At 39.8% G+C, this 21,846-nt stretch overlaps 2 protein-coding genes and 1 long non-coding RNA gene across 8 annotated transcripts in view; 1 reads left to right on the top strand and 2 right to left on the bottom strand.

Moving 5' to 3' along the window:
• Positions 1 to 10,587, bottom strand: part of pde10a (phosphodiesterase 10A) — a 62,932-nt gene extending 52,345 nt beyond the window's left edge. The window contains exons 1-2 of one of the 5 annotated variants that reach the window (XM_034897476.1): positions 9,731 to 10,585; positions 9,454 to 9,630 (exon numbers count right to left, since the gene is read on the bottom strand). In XM_034897476.1, the coding sequence (XP_034753367.1) occupies positions 9,454 to 9,526 (73 nt within the window). In that variant the 5' untranslated portion in view covers positions 9,527 to 9,630; positions 9,731 to 10,585. Of the gene's footprint in view, positions 1 to 9,453 lie in introns of all 5 variants that reach the window. The other 4 variants (XM_034897477.1, XM_034897475.1, XM_034897481.1 and 1 more) reach the window with 4 other exon arrangements.
• Positions 487 to 15,671, top strand: LOC117960039. The gene is made up of 3 exons (XR_004660054.1): positions 487 to 543; positions 2,401 to 2,405; positions 15,660 to 15,671. It is a non-coding gene; the product is annotated as an uncharacterized LOC117960039 (long non-coding RNA).
• Positions 15,672 to 17,478: 1,807 nt separating this feature from the next.
• Positions 17,479 to 21,532, bottom strand: tbxtb (T-box transcription factor Tb). 2 transcript variants are annotated; one of them, XM_034897519.1, is made up of 8 exons: positions 21,072 to 21,532; positions 20,700 to 20,964; positions 20,411 to 20,545; positions 20,140 to 20,201; positions 19,977 to 20,038; positions 19,699 to 19,872; positions 19,229 to 19,361; positions 17,479 to 18,412 (listed from the first exon to the last, which is right to left on the bottom strand). In XM_034897519.1, exons 1-8 carry the CDS (start codon positions 21,269 to 21,271, stop codon positions 18,142 to 18,144), a joined length of 1,302 nt encoding a protein of 433 aa, XP_034753410.1. In that variant the 5' UTR covers positions 21,272 to 21,532; the 3' UTR covers positions 17,479 to 18,141. The 2 variants fall into 2 exon arrangements, with proteins under 2 accessions (XP_034753410.1, XP_034753408.1); XM_034897517.1 differs by having other exon boundaries at positions 19,699 to 19,875; positions 21,072 to 21,271.
• Positions 21,533 to 21,846: the final 314 nt, after the last annotated feature.

Genomic DNA, 21,846 nt, shown 5'->3' with positions numbered 1-21,846 from the left:
TTCTAGCGATGACTATGATGAGCATGTGGTCCAGGGGTCCGTGGAGGGTAAAGTAAAATCAAAACAAACAGTGTGCATTTGCTGACGTCACTGCGCCATGTGAAACGCTTCACTGTGCAATCTTGTAAAACTGCTGCATGCAAAACAGGAGGTCAGATGTGTCTTCTCAGATGTGCACATGAGAGCAGCCACGTGTGCCAATGTGTTGAGCACTCACATGTTAAACACACAGACAGATACAAATGTTGTCCTAAAACTAAACTTAAATTAGAATGTGTACACTGTGTTGTTTTAGCTTATGCCATTTCTTTTTTTACCAGGGATTTGCTTTTCACCGCAGGTCTGCCGGTGTGATGATTATTGACAATATATGCGCTAAAACATGATTCAGATGTAGTTTTCTTGGTCTCTGACACAGTTATAACAATGAGAGCAGCAACTATAGCTCAGCGGTGTCACATCCTATAGTTGTAGAGTGGGAATGAATACATTTACTCTAGTACTATACTTAAGTGCCATTTTGAGGTACTTGTGCTTTACCTGGTAATTTCCATTTTACATGTATGCTACTTTATACTTCAAAAAATATTATACTTTTCACTCCATTACTTTTAGTTGACAGCTTTAGTTACTTGTTACTTTGCATATCCAGATTGTTAATACAAAATATTAACGTAAATAAAATATATATACAATATTAATTAAAACATTATAATATATTGTTATAAATGAAACTCCTGCACCAATCACTAACATTTCAATTACCCTACCCTTTGCTGCAACATTAGTGACACTAACATATTCATCACTAATTATAAATGAGTAATATAAATTATTTACTGAGATGAGGCATTTTTACTTTTGGTACTTTAAGCATCCCTTTATGTTATTACTTATGTACTTTTTCATAATTAAGATTTTAAATGCAAGAATTGTACTTGTAACTGTGGAATTACTACTTTTACTTGAGTAAAATATCAGAATACTTCTTCCAGTGCTGCATCAAAGCATCACTCTGCAGGGCAAACATCCTCCCTTTGTGCTACATGATACCACACTCTACCTAACACATGTGTGCTGATCTCTGTGCCGAGAAGCCAACAGCGTCCTGGTCATCTGTAAGCCTTTTAACCACCAAACACACAGTCGGATCATTACTTACAGATGAGAGATGTCACACAGCCTGTCAATGTGTATTTCTTGTGACGCTGGTGTGTGGTGTGTATTCAGTGAGGTGCTGATGACTGACTGTTTGACTCCGCTCATTGCACAAGCATTATACATGGACACACCAAGAGGAAATTACCTTTAACACAACAACAAAGCTCACATTTACAAAATAAAAAAATATTTAAAAAAAGTTCACATTTGCTTTGTCCTTACTTTGTTTGGTTTTACCATAACCTGCCTGATGTGCTTTTTATGTCACAGGGAGAAGGAGGATTATTACTCCCAAATTGCATTGCTATTCAAAATGTTTATCATGTAAAAATAAGGATCAAATGCTTAAATTGTATTTTTTAATCATTTATTTTTTTCTTTTCTATTCAGTGTTGTCAAAAGCTCCATAGAGGAAGATGACACTGTTTGATGCAAGGATAAAACCGACTCAATAAAATGTATAAAATGTATCTGACTTCATTATTAATTTGTATGAGTTGATATAAATCAATGTTGTGCCTCAGAAAATAAATGATTTAGAAAGAGAGAGAGAGAGCTCCATATTAGGCTCAAATAAGTTGGGGAGTGGCTGAGGAGACGAGTGGTAACTGGCTGCCTGCAGCGCTCATTGGAAGCCAAACAAAATCAGTGTGAATCACAGGTGAGAAATATAGGGTGCTGACGTACAGGCCTATCAATCTCTCCACACAGCAGACATCACAACAGGCCAAGACGACGGAGCAGCCAGACGTAAGGTCTGCCTGTTTACTGATAACACATGGACACAATCCATTCATAAACTAAACACACTTACGCACGCACTCTAACCTTGTCTATCCCTTACTCACAGGTCAATTTAAGACTACAACTTTTTTTCTGATTTAGTGTATTTTATAATCCAATTGTTCTATCCAAACTTGTAACGAAAAGACCTTGTTCAGCACTGCAGTCAAAAGAAAACCAGTAACCTCAGTGTAATGTAACAACAATGATTTCACTGAAACAATTTTGATGAAGGATTTTTTTGCCTTCTGCTATTTTACAAAAAACTGTGATGTTAACATCTCTTTTAATAAAATAAATATATAATATTGTGGAACCTTTCAGTAGTCATTATTAAGTCTGCAAAACATACAAAAAAAGAAATATGTTTATTAAGAATAACTGGTTGTCTGCTCCATAGAGAATGTCTCTGACAACGCTTACTGCATTTTATCTTTATACTTTAGCCCCACCTAGTGTCTGTCTGTTTGAGGACACGATGGAGACAAGTTTGTTTTACATATTTAAGAAATAAATGACAACAAACAATTAGAAACAATACACTGAGACGAGAAACGCGTCACAGGGCCCCAAAAAAATACAATAAAAAATAAATACATTAAAATACTCATTTGTATTGTATTGTATTTGGTACTTGTATTGAATTTTTTCAAAAACTTAAACAGAGAAAAGACGGGAGGGAGACAAAACATAACACGCAGAAACAGACATACACACAGAGACAGACAGGCACAAGACAAGGGACCAAACACCTGATCATGTTAGAGGTCCGGGCTGTGCCTTTGTGCTACAGCCCGGACCTCACAGAGTCAGCGATGCACCACCACTTGTCCAGGGTCTTCCCTGGGGCACCGTGGACGGTTCCAAATAGACCACATCCAGGTAGGTAATGTGCAGATAGACATTGTGTGGTGTTTTCCATCGGGTGGCAATCATCGTCTTTGCAGCTGTAAGTCCAGCAAACACAGCAAGTTTCCTAGTCCCAAAGAGCTGAAAGGCTGACAGGTAATTCGGAATAAAGACCTTAACAGTAACAGGCACAGTAACATTAAACAAGGCGGAGATTTTGGTTCCTTTACTGTTCCAGAACTGACCAACAGGAGCACCCTCCCAGAGCATGTCTAGATATGTGCCTTGTGCTTAAATTGGAAAGTGCATGAAGGGCTGTTAATTATTTTCATATGTCCTATGAATGAAATTGTAGTGAATCTGCTGATGGTCTGGATTGGTACTCAGTCCTGGGCAAAACGGAAGGGCAGAGCAACCAGACCTCAATAGGAACCGAAAAAGCCTAGACAACATACCACACTTTTAAGGCTGCGCAGAAATTAACTTTCAAACAGGGTGAAAGGGCAAAGGCTTCTTCTCAGGGACACAATGTGCCTTGAGTGCCGACCTTAACTGCAGGTAAAAGAAAACGGAGGAACGTGGTGGATTAAATGTGTTCTGCAAGTCAGAGAATGTAACAAGCCAACCTTGCTAAAAAATGTCTTTTAGACATCAAACTCCCCTTTATTCCCATTGTGGGGCTGTTATCGGCCTCCCTCCAATCAGGAGTGCTGTGTTATTGAATATAGGAGAAAAGTGTACCAGTTACAAGCTACACGGCAGATTGTTTCAGCTAATCTCCAAGTCTTGATAAGATGTGAGATAATGGGGCCAAAGCGTAGTTGGCACTGTTTGTTAGAAACACTGGAAAAAAAGAACGTCATGAAGTGACCAAGGCTCTGTCATGGCATCTTCTAAGGTACGCAAGCAAAAGATGTGTCTGGATTAAACCAGGTGAGGAGGGGCCTCAATACGAAGGACCACAAATAGTGTTTGAAGTTGGGAACTGAGAGGCCACCGTCCTCTTTCCTAGTAGACATCTTGAGTTGCTGCCCCTTGCCTTTCCAGATGAAAACAAATAAAGCAGGACTCAAGTGGCAACCTTGGCGTGAGGACCTAGAAAAGTGGAAATAAAGAGGAGGAGGTGGGTCCGGTTAAGACTTGGGCTGAGGGATTAGAATATAAAGCCAATGAAAATTTTACCAAAGCCCTTCACCTCTAAGACTGACCATACAAATGGCCACTCAAGTCTGTCAAGAGAGAGAAGTGACATTGGGGTCTTACTGACAATTGGCCAATTGTGGAAGTAACAGCGATTTGTCAATTAAATTATAATAATTGTAGGGATGCAAAAAGATAATTTATCCTGGAAAAGGATTTATGTCTACCTGAAAAAAAGGAATAGTCCCTAGAGGTGGGATTAACTGTATGCCAAATATCTATAAGCCCCAAGCTGCTGGCCCATGATTTCAGAGCATTTGTAGCCTGATCCTGGTCCCTAGTGGCCTTTGCGTTCGACCGATCAATATTTGGGTCCCACACAGCATTAAAATCTGCACCAACAATGAAAGAACAGTCTGTTAACACGTAAACTGACAAAAAAAATTCTGGAGATCACAATCCTGCCTGTATCATCTGACCAAGAGGACAACAGTTTAAGTGGCAGAGTCCATTTGACAACAATGGCCAGGCCTTTTGTTGTTGAGCTCGCTGACTAGGATGCAATTGTGTGATAAAATTTACTGGCTAAAGGGCCGGCGTCCACCTGCAGTAAATGAGTCTCCTGTAATAATGCAATGTCAACATTTCTCTTTTTTAGTAATGCCAAAGCACTGGCTTGTTTATGAGGAGCAATCAGTCCGCCACAATTCCAAACTAAAAACGAGAGATCACCCATTGTAAGAAAAGCTGCGTTCTAAATGAAAGTACATGTGGATATTTGATATTTGATGGAGACATCTAATAACTATTGTCAAATAACAGAGAAGGCAAAGTCCAACATTTGTTAAAAAATGTGACAAATATGATAAAATAAAGAAATTTAGATGACATCCTTATAAACTATAAATCTTTGTTTGCACTGTTGTGGCCTGTAGAACATGTTACGACCACTAAGTGGTGTCCTTGTACAAGCTCAGTCCAAACAGTCTGCATCTGCGGCCCTCATGTAGACTGAAGCTGTGACCTGCTGTTCAACTTCGTCTCCGGAAAAGAACATGGATAAAAGTATTTAAAAGGATATGTGAGTGTTTGATTGTGTGTGAGGTTGCTTGCGGCTTATACTGTATACTAAATGCTCTGTGGCGTCACAGCAGCCCTGCTGCACTTCCACAGTCTTTGAGCATCGTGGGCATAGAGCCAAGCTAAAGAGACACACATGGTGCACCGTTGGACAGCCATGGCGGTGTACGACGCTAAGCCGCTCCTCAGTTTTAATCTATGAGGACAAACCAATCCACAAGATCTGGAACTTTTCTCTCAACAGTCTGAATTCAAACTGAAAGAGAAACTCTATCTAGCCTTGACCGAGCTGGTCTTCTGTCTCATTGGAACAGGGCCTTTTTGTTCATGTGAGCAGAGGCCATTTTGTAATGTTATTCTTGATGTACTGTCAATGAGGTGAAAGCACCATCAGTGATCCAGTAGGACTATTTGCTAAATGGTCTGATGCAGCAAGGATGACATAGTCCAATTGTTACTGCTATATAAACTCCCTTCTTTAATATCCCGCTGGTTTTATTAACCCATTAAAATAGCGGGAGGTTAAGTGTTATATTGATAAATATTTCAGTCATTTTTAGGGCTATTCTTGAGCTGTTTTATGCCCTTTTGGTTTGTTTTGTTGAAACCCGAGTTTTGCCTGTTATGAAGACTACTACTCTATAGTATGAATAATGTGCATATGTATACCACATCAAATGATGTAAAAAATCTTGCAAAGATGCAATATTTATATATTATACATAGTGCTCTGAAATTTAGGGTTTTCTTTGACACACTTAGCCTACACCCACACCGCAGCAGTTTACTAAGCGAGCGAATGAGAGTGAGAGAGAGAGAGATTTATGTTTTTCATGCACTAAAGTTGCCGATACAACAGCACCATGAAACTCTGATTAGCCCACCGAACATATTTCAAATACCAGCCAACAAACCGGGTTTACACAATCAGTGCTACAGCTTTCATACAGTAGCATATATTTTCAGAAAAGTAATGCAGCACGCCAAATAATTACACACACACACACACAGCCAACTACACACATAAACACACATACAAAAACATACACACATGCATCCTCACACAGTATTCACTCTTGCACAAATGGTAACAATAATGGAATGTTTTTGTATCTGTAGTGATTTAATTTATCTAAATAAACCGCTGAACCTGTTTTAAACACGTTTTCAGGGTTATATTATATAACCCTGAAAGGGTTATAGTAATTGTTATAATAATAATCTTGTGTGCTGTATACCTTTGGATTCGGTGATCGATTTATTCAGTTCTGGAAAACCCATTTTCACTGTAATGTTCTGCTAAGAGAGACAGATAAGAGTGAAGATCTTGCATGCACCCGTGTTGGATGGACCCCCACCCACTGTGGGATCCCCTGGTCTAATGTCATTCCCAGCAGTGTAACGTTAGGCATCCTCAGCAGCAATCACGGCCGCGGTCAGGTCATCGTCCCCCGATCTCTTTTCTTCGTCCCGGTTGCTGACAGGTTCACCATATTTCTCAGTCTTATTTACACGTTTTTTGATAAAGTCTACACACGTTGACGTTTAGGTAGTCAATAACGACCCATTACGAAGGTTAACTCACTTCACTAATTCTAATGGCTCCAAATATTGCACTCTTCTTCTGTGTAAATATATTACTGCGGAAGTAAGGTCAAAAGTTTAAAGTTCGCTGCACCCATTGGCCGAATAGCCTCACCTGTGATTGCTCCATGTTTTTGTTCCGGAAATAATCGTGTTGTTTTATTAATGTATTTATTTGTTTTTTAAATATAAATTAACACATTAATGAAAATATATTTTTTTTACACCTCAGCAATTTCTTGGGGTGCCATGGGAATCCTATGGGTAGCTAGAGCTACCCCAAGCCCCTCCCTGGCGCCGCCTATGAGTGGCCCTGTAATCGAGGTCGAGGCTGCACACAGAGGCAAGACAAAAAACACCTTGTGGTCCTGATAGGAATCTCAATGCTCCTTTTTCCACACCTCCCCTCAAGGCCTCACTGGGGATATCTGAGGGAACAAAAAACGATCGCCATGAGAAAATACAAGCTGGAACCCTCTTAGGAGACAGTGAATGAAGCAGCGACAGTAGCAGCACCATAGTTAATGCTGCTAGTTTTCAGATTCTGTTCATGATGCATTTTAATATATTATGCACTACTGCCTGATATTTTAGGTTACAGTATATTTTCTAGTTCCTTCATAAATCACTCATTAGTGTGTATGAAAAGCCTAGTGTTCTATAGGTTTAAAATTTACTATTGCTTTGACCGTGTGCTGTACAATATTAGTCTTGCCATCCTGCATCAAAGCATGTAAAATCTTGGGTGGGAGGGGTTCAGTGGGTGTGTACCCCCTAAGTAGTCACAGATGCCAGGCACAGTCGCGGAAGGAAGCGCCCAGCTCTTCTTCTGCGTTTGCCAAGGGAAACTCTCATTTGGGCATGGACCCACAAAGATACAGAACCAAATACTGTGATGCAAACAGGTCACGTCTTCAGCGCAAACAAACAAGTCTGCAGGCCTGAGGAAGTCGTGATGTTTACAGTGAATCCTGAACTGCAACTATGAGTCTCTATGGGGGGGGGGGCAAAATTTGTTACACAAAACAAGAGTAATTCGGTAAGTTTCAGAGGTAAGATGACTGTGATCTAGTCTTTAAAAAGATACAAAAAGTAAAAGACAAACAGACATAAAATTATGTATTCATGCATCATTAAGGATAAGTATTTTCCAAATCTAAACATGTCAAATACAGCTTTGCAATTGAATAATGTGATGCGTAGGAAACACCCCACACGTCTAGTCCTCATGCAAGCCTCTGCTTCAAGGTTCTTGGCCTTAAACTTACAACTCATAATATGTGTTTTCCAGCATAATGGCAGCCAAGCTGTCGATCAACGTATTTCAAAAGGCTGCTTCTTGAAAAAGGGGGGACTGCTTGAACTAAAACATAAGCTGAACCAGTGTTTTCAACTAATAGGATCACATGCCCTTTGAGAAAAGTAAAGCATTGCATTCCTAGAAACAGGACTGCTTTTTGTTTAGACTGGCTTTTTGCCCACATTTATATTTTATACTAAGTCACTGTGATCATTCCTATGACTTGATTAAGACTTCCATATCCAGTGACCTGACCTGCAACAACAATTTGTTACAGTTGGTGTGAGTAGTGGCCTCGTCTTGTGTCTGTTGTTTACCCGATGCAGAGGGCAGGAAGTAAGTAAGTAAGTAAGTAAGCAGCAGTGTAAAATAACCCCTCTTCTTCTCAATACAGGATCTGCATCAATCAATGAGAGCCAATCCGTGGCGGCGCCAGAGGATTCAGAAGGTGATAGGCAGTATGCTTGTTAGTACCATGGATGGATTACTGAACAGGCCAAAAGCCCCTGGACTACAGCCTCTGCATGAGGTGACTTTTAACACCCACACCAGATTGAAAGAGACACAAAACGGTTTTGAGTCTCTTTCAATCTGGTGTGGGTTATTTTACACGTCTATGGCCATTGTCACATAATCCATCCATGACTGTGGGCTACTTGGAGTAGCTATTTATTAATATTGTTCCACATTAGAATATTCAAAGTTGTTTATTTGGCATACATTTATTACACTAAAGGAATAATGTGAATATTAATAATGTAATTAATAATTGCCAACCATGGCTATTCTTTTATATAAAGAAAAGGTGGTATTTAATATTGTTGAATACCCCAATGGAAATGTTCACATTGTGGTTGTTCTGTGCAGCTGGGTTGCTATTTGTATCCACAGATAATTTTTATTTTTTCTGTGCACATGAAAGGCCCATTCGCATGCCGGGATACACCATGATGGTAGATCCAGCCTTCATTGAACCTCTGAACTCACACAATGCATGTTCATATATCACCTCCACTTCAACAGATGTAACAACTGGACTGGAGATGGTAATCTAGGTGCACCACCATTATACTTTATATGCATATAATCAAGTTTCTGAATCCTTCTTTGTGTGGGTGATGACAGCTATACTCCAAGCCGAGCTGAGTTCACCCAGCCTCTCCAACTCTGATGCCACACATACTGTACGTCATATACTGTATGTCCTTCTGTAGCTGATTATCTATTCTGCCACCAAACTTGATGTCACACAAATGTGACTCCACTGAGGATTGATGAGAGATTATAAAAAGTAATCAGCAACAGTATAGTTTTCTATAGGGGTAAAAGTATTTAGGGGTCAGACATTGCATGAGGCATCCCGAGGGTAGGCTACAACTAAGTCCTGGTTTGAGTCCTCTCACCCAGTGAGGTTTCTCAATCTGTGGTTTCTACTCAGAAATTGCTCGGCAGAAACATCAACAGTCCAACAGTCCCTGAGGATAGCCTATCACATGCATGCACTTTGGCAGCAACAGTTCAACTTTCCCACTGTCATTTGAGATCATGACTCCTACCTTGGTCGCTGCATCCTGCAGGCGGAGATCCCTCAAAGTCCTGGTCGTCGGGACTTTTCCGTTTCTTCGACATTTGCTGCTCCCTATTCGACTTATGGATCTATCCACCGCTGACTCGAGTTCTGCTGATAACGTGAGATGCCTTCAACCGGCAGGATATACAACACATGCAACAGTCTGAGGGAGGCGAGAAGAGAAATGTGAATAAATCTCAGTCCCATTCATTCAGATCCCTTCTCTATGTCCTCTTTCCAGCGTCCTGTGTGCGCAAAGTTACCATGTGGTGGCCAGCCGAGCACCGACAGACGCAGCGAGGCATGGAGCCGGTCAGCTCCTGTTTCCCGCCGTAACCGGACAAGATTTGTCTCCACGGACCAGCGTATTTCTCTTGACAGATGAGAAATATTTGCAGATGAAGTGATTTGTCGATCACGTGCGTCTCTGATTATGATTGAACCCCGTTTAGATGGAAGTTGGAGGTAACTTGTTGATCCGCGTCTTAAGGTAGATGTTTTCGTCACTCTGGATGTTTCAGTTTTTTTCACATCAATTAAGGTTTTCAACGTTGTATGAGGTGCATGCATTACTTGAATGGTGCTCGACGACGTCAGACAAGTCTAATCAGGCATGGATGACGCACAGCCGTTACAACGGGAACTCTCGGGTATCTTGAAGAGTATACAGGCCAATGTAAACTGAGATTATCCGGATGTGGTCTGCCCGTTAAAGTATGCCAAAGCGCGTGTCCAATTGGCAACACTTGAGCTGCGCACTAAATTGCGGATTGAATATGATCTCCGGCAACATCTGTGAAGGAGGAGAGGATTCCTCCCAGGCAAAAAATTGGAGACACTGTTCTACAGAAGTGACGTGTTTGGAGCGCACGGTACGATACCTTCTCTTTTACAACAGTAGTCCAGCGACGAGTAGAAAACACATCTGTCTGTGACGCTTCTTGCGCAAAACCTTGTAATCCATGTGCCAGAGTAACATAAATCGAGCTAACCTGCATAGTGTTATGATCACCAGTGTTGGGCGAACGGGTGCTTTCACATCAGTATGATGGGGCCACAGAGCAACTCGAGAATAAGCTGTTAATAAAGGCAGCAAGAAAATCGTGGTGTTGCGCACATGCTACTAGGGTGGCAATGACGCCACCAGCCTGGCTTTTACAAATTGCTTGATGATAGTTTTCCCCTCCTGTCGACTCAGCCCTGAATACCGGAGAATAAAAAAAAAAAACTAAACATAAAATCTGCGGTTCTCTATCACTAACGCAAGGACTGTGCGTGCGTTCAAGAAAGAGATATCCACTTGGATACAACTACACAGACCTGAGGTTTTCACTGACTTCTACTTTCACACATTAATTTTCCTTTCAGGAGAGTCACAGATGGGTACCTGACACCAGTTGAGCAACAGCCATCTCCACCTCCTCCTCTCTACATTCTCTTTTCTCTCTTACTTGCACTGCACTGTGAATTTTTAGCCGTTTATTCTGGTATTCAATCTGTTTTTGTTCTTAATTTTGTGTACACTTTTTTATACAAGTTTTTTTAAGAATAGTGTGTTTGATGTTTTATGTGAAGCACTTTGAATTGCACTGCTGCTGAAAAGTGCTACACAAATATAATTGCCTTGCCTCTCATATGTTTATTTATTGATGAACACTCCCGGGTCAGGGGATTATATTTCATTTACTACATCTGGTATAGATTTCCAGTGCAGCACCTATACTGTTTCTCTAAATGGTGTCCCTTGGATGTCACTGCAAATAGTTTTGAAATAATAAAAATAAAAAAGTATTTTTGTGCGTCTGTATGCGCACATCCGCGGCGGGTTTCTTGCAAGACCTACAGTTGCATTCATGCCTATGACGCTGGTATTTTGTGGTATTTTCTAAAAGCAAACACGTCTCTCTCTTTCACTTTTTCTCTCTCTCTCTCTCTCTGGCTCTCCCCCCTCCCATCCCTCATTCACTGCAGCTACTGACGTCAAGACATGCTTGCGTCAATGCTCCCTGCTTTGACAGAGGGCTTTTTTTTCATTGGGATCATAATGGGATTATTAGGCTTAGAGAAATGCCCTGCCTTCATGGCTTTTTACATTTTTTTGATACATGTCCCATCATCATTTCTTGCTTTAAACATTATTCCTTATAATCCTATTATGATCCTTTTACAATACGATGATGCTATCTTACATTTGCAATACAGCACATAATGTACACCTTAAAAGAAACTGTGCATTTATTTATAAAACACCAAGACAAATAGTGTTGATGGACATTAATCTGCACAAATATTAGGAAAGATTTTTGGTAGTATCTTGTATATGCTGGTTTTATTTGACACCGTATTAATACGTCTATATAAATATGTCTGTACACAAACGATCAGCGATTGGACACACACAAAAGTCTGTGCACATGTTGACACATTAACCGTCCAGACAGAGAACATTTCATCCAGTGGGTTGACGGTAAGATGTTCAGAGGTCTCAGTGAAGCAGTCAGTTGTGTATTCGATTTAGTGTCCTTCCGGTCAGTCGGTGGTTGCTGCTTGTGCAGGGGGGAGGATTTCATGATGACCTTATACGCTGACCTTGGTCTTCTGGGCTGAATGAGCTCTTGAAATAACGGCTTTCTTTACACTTTATTAGTTCAACTGCTCATTTTGTGCCACTCTATTTAAATACCATATGCTCTGCATAAAAACATATTAATGTTGTTGAGCTTTTTCTTTCAAGAGCCCCTATTTTTCTTTTTCTCATCTTTTTGTGTTAGTTGTTTGTATATGTAATAGATGTATGAAGAATAAAAAAAAAACACATTTCAGTCCAAATGGAGCTTTCTCTCCCAGAAACAGCACTTTTTCTCAACTGCCTAAAAATGCCTCTTCCACATTCCTGTTTAAAATGACTCAATTAGTGATGTCATTAATTGAGAATGCCAGCCCAGTTTTTCTATATATGCTGCCAATTGGTGCTACCTGAAGCTTTGGATATACTGCAACATATAGCAACATTTATAACATATACATGCAACACAATGCACGGGGCTCTGTAGACGTTTATGCTCAATGCATCGTTGGTTGCAGTACTCTCTCAAACACCAGAGGACAAACTAAATAATCTGGGAATAAGCAAGAAGTAGTAGAGAAGAAGTAGAGAGCGGAAGTAATGGAAAGCAGGCTGCCTGCCAGCGAATTTACAAATCCTACTATGGCCACCTCAAAACCCGCCCTTCAATAGCATTGACACATTACTATTGGCCAGGCGTCCATGGCTACATGTACAGGTCCTTTCCCCAGTCCAATCGGCTATCCTAACCTTAACCACTCAAGGTCAATGCCTAACCCCAACCAATCAAGCTGCTATTGAAGGGTGGGTCTTGGCGTGGCCATAGTAGGATTTGTAAATTAGCTCCCTGGCAACAGTAGTAAACACCTCCATGATAAACACTGACGGACTGTGAAACATTGCAATTATCAACTCTAATCATTAACAAGACTGTTGTTTATCTCCAAATCAAAATGACGGTAACACTGGTAAGAATACTCTTCTCATGGAGCCGTTTTTTTAGTTTTGACAAAACAATCTCTTCTTCAGTGTTTCTTCCTTTCCCAGTGTGGAGTCTCTCTTACAACCACCTATCTGCTCTCACTATATGTGACTCTCTGTGGTCTGTACATGAAGAATCAGACAGATGTTTGTGGAGGTGAACCTGCTCTTCCCAGCCGACCACGTTGAACTGAAAGTGCAGCGCATTGGGCACGTAGCTACAAAGATTCAGAGGTGCGAGACCACGTGCCCTGACAGCTTGCGGAGCCTTCGCGCTGAAAACAACAGCTGTGGTGACGTAATTTTATGGCACGCGCACCTTGTGCCGGGAACACCACGGCTATCAAACCTAGCTTGAGCACGCACTGCCCGCCCAGTGGCTTGTTTGAATTTGGTTTACTAACCACAACAGAGTGGCTATCTGACCAATAAGAGCAGACTGTTTTTTTCAGGAAGGCAGACCAAGAACCCAAACTGAGCGTTTCAAGTGGAGGAGCTGCAGAAATGGCCAGTATGAGAAACAATACATGTTTTTTGAACATCAAACTAAGTAAATATATTCTAGTAGACCCAAAAAGTACAAATATGATGTTGAAAATGAGTACAATGTGGGCTCTTTAAGTAACTGTGTTCTGCTGTTCAACTAACAATCACTTATATGCAGTTTAATTAGATGCAAATAAAATAAAATATGAGACAAAAGGTCAAAATTTCACTATAAAATCTCATGTTGCACAAATGGATGCAAATAAGTTATTGCATATACACTGACAGATTTTTTTGAAACTAACATTATATATATTCTGATGAATTACATCCACTAATCTAAATGATGCTAAGTTAATATTGATGCAGACAACAGCTTCACAGCTGTAGATCCTGCTCGCTGACTTTGACTTTGAATTCAACATGTGATCTAGTTACTGTGTGATCATCTGTCTTTCCCCTCTCACCCCCTTCGCCCTTCCTACCTGTCCATCAAATTGTTTAAATATCAATATGACAGAATCCTGGTGGGCTTCATCCTTAGTACAATAGAGTCTACAAACAGGGAGAAGACTACCTCATATCATTTTGTGCTGCAACAATTTGGAGCCCGAAAAACTGTAAATAACTTAGATAATTTACTTCTATAGCATACAGCACCTAATCATCAGCACTTGAGGTCATATAAGGTCCACCATCAGAAACACTGTAGAGTGGCACATGAATTTATCTTGCATGATGGCCTTCCTGTGGCAATATGTATTGTCCGCGGAGACAATACTGCCATTGCCCATAAAGTAATTATATTGTGCATTTCATCCAGTTTACTATAAATATCTCTGTAGTACATGAGGACGGTGCTTCAAACAGAAAGCTGATGGGTGGAGCCCTGACCGATATCAAATACTGAGGGATATTCACATGTTTGATGAATGCTGGTCATATGTAATGGTTCAGAGACTATCTGGCCTTGAGTTGAGCCTCCAAAGCAGCAATTTGTCTCAGGCTGTGTGCAGTCCCCATTTAAGGCTACACTAGATTACTTTTTGTAATTTAAAATAATGTTTCCAAAATCGTTTCAGTGGTTCAATAACTTGTAACAGGGTGAACGGCACTTCTACATTCGCTTTCCGGCTCTCAACTGGCTATAAACGCTCTATACAAGTTTGCCAGATCATGTAGCAGATGTGTCGTTCGAATGAGACATAATGGGACAATTCCGCTTCCGAATTGTGGTTTAGCTTAGCATTAGGGTTATGGGGTGTTCAGGATCAGCAGTTGTAGTGAAGGAGACAGGAACTGTAGACTAAACTTAAAGCAAGAAATAACAAAAATGATCTAATTTTTTGATGGTGTGAAAGCCAGCTTGGCATAACTTGTGAGGCCAAAATGATTAGAATGATTTTGCAGGTGTTGAGGTCCAGATTTGAAGTGATGGAGTGCGGGTGTCAATAAAAGAAGAGGTGAGTTTCTGGTTTACTCAATTATAGAAGCACAGTGCTGCCACGGCAGAAGAATAAAAACGTATCAGTGTCACGTTATAAGTGAAAGGTTTGTTTTAATAAGATGGTTTTCATGTTATTACAACATACAGACGTATCTAGTTATAACAAGGACATTTTCTTGTTATTACAATATACTTATATACAATATATTTATGACGTTATGGAGTGATCATTTATTGTTATTACGTGATACCTTTTTTGATCATTTATCTTGTTAGAATATGAAACTCCTATTTGAATGAAGACAGTGTGCAGATGAATAAATTACGAAACATGGCTCATATACACAATTTGAGTGAATTCTACTTCATGCTTGGGCGGAGACATGGCGAGATTCTGCAGCTATTAAGGACGGTGGATGATATTCTGATAAGTATCTGTACACGAAGGATTTTGAAATGGATGGTGCAGTACAGAAGGAATAATGAGTCTTAGCCCAAGCATGAAGTAGAACTTAATCAAATTGTGTACAGTATATGAATAATATTGTGCAATGTATCCATCCACACTGTGTCTTTATATAAACAGGAGTTTCATGTTCTAACAAGATACATTTCACGTTGAAAATCATCACGTTATAACAGTAAATTATAACGTTATAACGTCATAAATAGTATATTGCAATAACAAGAAAATGTTCTTGTTGTAACCTAGTAACTTTGCATGATGTAATAACACAAGTTAGTACAACAAACCTTCCATGTAATAATACTGATACATTTTTCTTTTTCTGCCGTGGCAGCACTATGCTTTTGTACTCGATGATCCAATAAATAGTGTGATTACAACAGCTTATTATAAGTTACCAGCTTTTAGTACATTGTGTAAGAAATATTTTTTATTAGAAAAATCTTTAAATATGTGTAAGATTTATTTATTTGATGATTATGTATTTATTTGATAAGGACAGTGCACATTTCTGTAAATGCGGCAGTGTTAGCCAGACGGTTAATTTTCAACTGTAGTCCTAGTTTACTAGCACGCATGTCTTTTTATCAAAGGTTTTAGTTGAACAACAATGGTCAAACACAGAAAAACACCCTGTAATATGTCCCAAGGTAAATTTCCTGTCATGCCAGTTCTAACAAGACTTAATACATTTTCTCACCTAATTACCAAAATGCATGTCTACACTTGCACTATGACAGGAGGGTGCTAAAAAGCTCCGTACATAATTACTAAAGGGGGGATGGAACAAAGTGCTGTTCTGTAATTTTAATCAATAGCACATTGTTTTGCAAATGAAAACAACTATTAATGTAACGTATCCTTGACTGAAGGCTTTAAAACATTTTTGCATGTGAAAATACATTTTAATAACTTGATGAAATTAAATTACAAGGGTGCAAAAACCTTTAGCAGATATGACGTACTGTAAATAGGACGACAATAATGTGATGTAAATATGAACAGGATGTGTATATGTGATTCAGAGTCATTTAATTTGACTAAACCACTGGAACAAGCAGATCCTAAATACAGTGTAACTTTTGCAAAAAAATGCAAAAAACACGTTTTATCCAACTTTTAACTTTAGAAAGATTTTTAGAACCAAGTGGTTAAACTGAGTAGAATATAAGGTAAGTTGGTCCCTTTCTAAGTAAATGTTCTCACTTCAAAAACCCTCACAAGATCCCTGACGGAGGAGAGGATAATTTCACCGATATCTTTCAGGAGTTGACTGCCCACACGTAAAGGAGATGTGACTGGAAACAGTGAGAGAGCTCAAAATGAGTGTTGATCTCTGGGGTTTCTCAACCCGACATCTACACACTGTCTCCACAGCCCTTGCATTCAACCCCCCCTCCTTTAGCTGTACACAGATGTAATTCCTCACCCGTGTGTGAAAAATACTTCTTCTCTACTACTCTCAAAAAGGGGGATGAGCTGAGGATTAGTATTTTTAGTTTTGGAGAAACTTAGGTTTGTTTTTCAACAAAACATGGTACTTTGGACTTAAAACCCTGGTATTTCTGTGGAATTATGGAAATCTTACCAAGAACTGCTAATGAGATTGGAATTAGACCACTGACCCAATTGTATCTCCCAAGGAACCAAAAACACTTATATCAAACTGTCCCTTATGTTGCTGCGGACCTCCATTAATCTAAAGCAACCCAGGAGGTCCCTGGACCTGACTTTGTGAACCACTTGTGTAGATTATAATTTAAAAAACGTCCACCGGAGGATAGTCCGTAGCCAGATTCTGTATCTGAGGATGAAATAAATGGGCCAGAAATCTGGTTGCGTCCCATTTAGCAGTGTAATTAAATCCCATGGTGCTGTGTGGCATCACAATGGTAGAGAAAATGAAAAAGACACTGTGACCAAGTTAGATGAATTTGGATAACTTCAACAACAACATAAGAGCAGTGTAGTGTGCAATGAGCAACAGGAAGTAAAGCACATTCAAGTTTTTATTTTCATGGTGATGGCCTCAAAAACGGCCATTTGAGAGACTTCGACTTTTTTTTAATGATATGGAAAGTTTCGTATCATCTGCATAGCAGAATATTGACATTAGATCCCTCTTCTCATTTCATTTAAAAAATAATCCAGAACATAATATCTCAAACGGCATCATTGTGCTACAAAAAGCGCCATTATCTTTTCACATTGTAAACCTCAATTGCTTTCTCTACACTATAAACGTTTAAAATCATTTAACATTTTTAAACTGTACATTGTTTTTATTTGCTTACTGCTGTGAATATCATGGAGTTATGCTTAATATAAGCAGGTTAAAATGGATTTTGGTTCTCAAATATTAAAATGATGTATTCCCTGCTATGCTAAACAAAAACATTTGCTGAACCAAAAACAAAAGTAAACATATATAACATTTTTAAAACATAAAAAAACCCTCTGGGATTTAATGAGACCATAGCACATTTTTAAAGGGCTACTTCAAGAACTCAAAGTCTCTGTAGCTTCTTATTAGGACCAATTGAGAAGTGAAAAATTATTTTCAGAATCAATTCAAGCGCCCCAAAACAGTCTTTTGCCTGTGAAATCTGATTTGTAAACATATAAAACTTATTTATTGTGTGGTTGATTTTTCCCTGACATCAAATCTAAATCTTGCAGACATAATTTCATGGTCATACCTCTCCAAGTTTGCAGAGACACACTTCCATCAGAGGGATGGAGGTGTAACAGGAGTCCAGGCTGAAGGCAGGCGCCCGTGTGGAGTGATGTCGTACTGAGATGTGTCGTGCATTTCTGTGGCTGTGCTGCTGTCGTACATGGGAGAGCCAGAGGAGGGCACTGCGACTGAGTGAGACAGGCTGGGGTAGTGGCTGCTGGACCCCCGAAGGAACTGGGAGCTCAGGTTGTTGTTTAACCCCCCATTCTGGGACACGGGAGTCAGGGGTGGGTTACTCACAGACCACAGGCTGGTGTACTGACTGTACAGAGACAAGGATAGAACACGTCTTACTCAGTTCTTCTAAGGATGTTGTCGAAGGGCTTCACATGCAAAAGTTCAAAAACAGAATCTAAGAAATGATTTTTTTTTTAAGTGTGAAATGTATTATGCAGAATCAATAAAGTGCAATGAAAAAACACAAGATGGAAAGCTGAACTGAAATGACAAATATAAGAAGAAATACATATTTCAGAAAATAAGTTCATTCATACTCTATCTAATAGGTTTTCGAATTTGGCAACAAAGAAAATTATTACATCAGTGAGTAAAGATGGTTACAGCAGAGTAAAGAAATGATAAAATCCCCTATTCATTTCTTTTAAACTTGTGAGGAAACTTTGAAATAGTGGGACATCCTCAGTCTTTTATTTTTATTTATTTTTTCCACAGTGAACTCCTCTTTAGCCTCTGAGATAAATAGTTAATTTATTTCTTTAAAAAACATTCATAAAACTCTTGTACTCATGTAGTTCTTTCTTTCCACAAACATCTGATATACAACCAAGCTTTATTTAATCTTTTGGCTCATATGTTTGTACTTTGTACTGTTCTGCAAAGAAATATATATTTTATTGCTGAACAGTGCAAAATATATAGTTTATGCAGATATTTTCAAGGAGAGATGGACACTGCTTGCCCAAATTATGCCAGAACTCTGCACTCTTATAATAAATGCATCCCCAGTTATTTTCTTTAATTTTGTTATTTTCATTGTCCAGATTATCTTTGTTGTGTTTGTGAGTTATACTATTGAATTAAAATACAATACAAATAAACACATAGGAAATACACAAACCTAGAGTTGGTACCAGAGGTGGAATTGTGGGCCATGGGCATCATGCTGGAGTGTGTTGGCATCTGAAGACTGGACCAGTTATCGTGGCTCGATAGCATTGACAGGCAGGCTGATGAGTTATCGGAGTAACCCACTACAACACAAACAGGAGCACCGGGGTTTAGTAGGTGATATTACGTATATTAGTCAGAAATGATGTTATCAATAAACCTGTTATTTTCTCAGTATGATTCAAGCTGTCCTGTCCCCCTGATATCAATATGACAGTTAAAGGTGTGAATATTCACTCCATACATTCCTCGTCTGAAGCCCAACCATTTACAGCTCTGTGGCTCCACTCACACAAAAGCCAGAGGAATGCAAAACATTCCGTGCTCAGCAACATTTGTTTGAGTTTCTTGTTAATAGCCAGGGAGGAAGTGGTGTAATTCCTGGATGGGTGACAGTAAAGGGTGAAACAGAACACTCACTGGGTGAGTTGGTGCGATGGGCGTACGGACTGGTGTACGGGGCAGAGCGGTGGTTCCTCAGGCTGGAGTAGCGCTCACAGCCGTGGGACGGCGAGAGGGAGATGGGACTCCCAAACTGGCTGTGAGGAGTGGCAGGAGGGCAGAGAGAGCCTGTGCCTGGAATAAACCAACCACCTACTGGCCACACAGATGAGAAGAGACACGATGAAACCATACGGCATGAGCACCATAGCTTGCAAAGTATGAGATGAAACCAGAAAAGATAATTCAATACTTACAATGAGAGTAAGGCGACTGCTGACTTTCATTGACATCTTCTCTTATGTCTTTGTGATCACTTCTGAAGAAATGACATAATTGATGACATAAATCTATGACCTTATGTTAAACTAAACTTAAAGACATCAAAACAAGGATTGTGAAAACAATGTGTATTCTTACCTCTCCTTGGCATCTAGGAAGGCCTTGGCAAAAGGGTTGTGCTTTATTTTAAGAGAAGTTATCTAAAATCCAAACATAAATAACAATAAAATAGTTAAAGATTGTGGTTTTCTACCAACAAACATCATAAAAGATACACTAAATACTGTGCGTAAATGTTGTGCGTAAATTACGCACAGATTTAGCGTGCATACAATGAACATTATTGTTGCGTCCATTTAGGTAATATTAGTTTATATAAAAATAAACTTAAAAATACATAATTGCCAACCTCTTCGTTTTGGTATGCCGTTACTGCAATGAACTGAGTCTCTGGGAAAGAGTGGCTGGTGATCATCCTCCTCGGGCCTCCAACCCGCACGATATGGATGCGAGGCTCGTATTTGTGTAAGGAATTTAACATTATCTGAAAAACAACAGATTAACACTTTTCATACGCCTGATCTTTTTCACATGTATTTTATTCTGAAATCAAAGCATGAATTTAGGAAGAGACTGAATTGTTTTTATCTGAAGAAAAGGAAAAAGAAAGTATAACATGAAACATTCCCTCTCCTTACCTGACCTCCTCCGTTTAGTTTATTGGTGAGTTTGACTTTACTAAAGGAGACGGGCGCTTTCATCCAGTGCCCGCCGAAGTTTGGAGAGTCCGGGTGAATGTACACACAGCTGGGAGTCTGAGGCTCAGGTTTGCCACCGGGAACCCACTCCCCGTTCACGTATTTCCACCTGTGGTTGTCCGCAGATACGAAGTCCAGCAAAAAGGAATACATGGCGTTCGGGTCCAATCCAGACACGTTCACTTTCAGCACCGGAAACATGCGCCTTGATAAAATAAAATAAAAAAATAATGACAAAAATAATTGTATTAGTATTTAAAAGTGCTGTAGTTGATCTGATATTATATACTGTTTGTTTGCATTTAAGCTCACCTGCCATTCTTTGTAACTATCATTTCATTTGTAAGATCCTTAAATTTCTTCCAAAGTTCGTTCTCATCCAGGGACACTTTTAGCTCCTTCTCCGTGGGGTCGCCCTTCTCGCTGCCGGCCTGCAGCTCACTGTCCACGGCACTGAGGAGGTGGTCCATCCGGTTCTGACTGGCCTTCCCGGGACACTCGCCAGCAGCCATCCTGTCCAGCAGCTCCAGGGCTGAACAGAGCACAGGTCTTATTGAAAAACTAAAACTCTTTCCTCTTCTTGTGTCTTCTTCATAAAGAAAGGCAGTTATCTCAGGACACAGGACGACATGAAACGCCCCCAAATATATAGGCTGAAGAGAAGCTCCGTCTCAGGATGGGTGTTTGGAACAGACATGGTTGGCTCATCTCCTCTTTGATGTTTGCGGGCTTGTCACCGATTGGCTGGGAGCGGCCATATCATTGAGGTCTACAGGATGGCAGCTTTTGAATAAAGCAGTTTAACCTACTTTATTACATCAACCTGTAAACATTGACACTTAGATCAAAGACACACCTGCAGAAACCAAACCACTGTGCGTCGACCATGGCTGGTCTTCAGTCCCTGTGGTTTCTTATTCATTGAATTCCTTTTAATGAGAAATGTTCCCCTATTGTTTCGGTTAAAACTTGTCAAAATTGCTTTAAATGTTGATACATTGTTTTGACTGGGATAGATTTAGTAAGCCACATTTTCAAGAAACCCCAAAAATCAGAATCAGAATAGGATTAATTGCCAAGTAAGGAA

The sequence above is a fragment of the Etheostoma cragini genome, chromosome 17 (genome assembly GCF_013103735.1).
Source record: "Etheostoma cragini isolate CJK2018 chromosome 17, CSU_Ecrag_1.0, whole genome shotgun sequence".
NCBI lineage: Eukaryota > Metazoa > Chordata > Actinopteri > Perciformes > Percidae > Etheostoma > Etheostoma cragini.
The sequence above is the reverse complement of the archived record's forward strand: the minus strand, read 5'-3'. Positions and strand labels throughout refer to the sequence as shown.

Bases quoted from the DNA above. Each gene is read 5' to 3' on its own strand.
- tbxtb (XM_034897517.1), bottom strand. From the start codon at position 21,271: ATGGCTGCTGGCGAGTGTCCCGGGAAGGCCAGTCAGAACCGGATGGAC. The intron at 20,202-20,410 runs GTTGGCAATTAT...TTTGGATTTTAG, and splicing joins CGGCATACCAAAACGAAGAG to ATAACTTCTCTTAAAATAAA. The intron at 19,362-19,698 runs GTGAGTGTTCTG...TTTGTGTTGTAG, and splicing joins CCATCGCACCAACTCACCCA to TGGGTTACTCCGATAACTCA.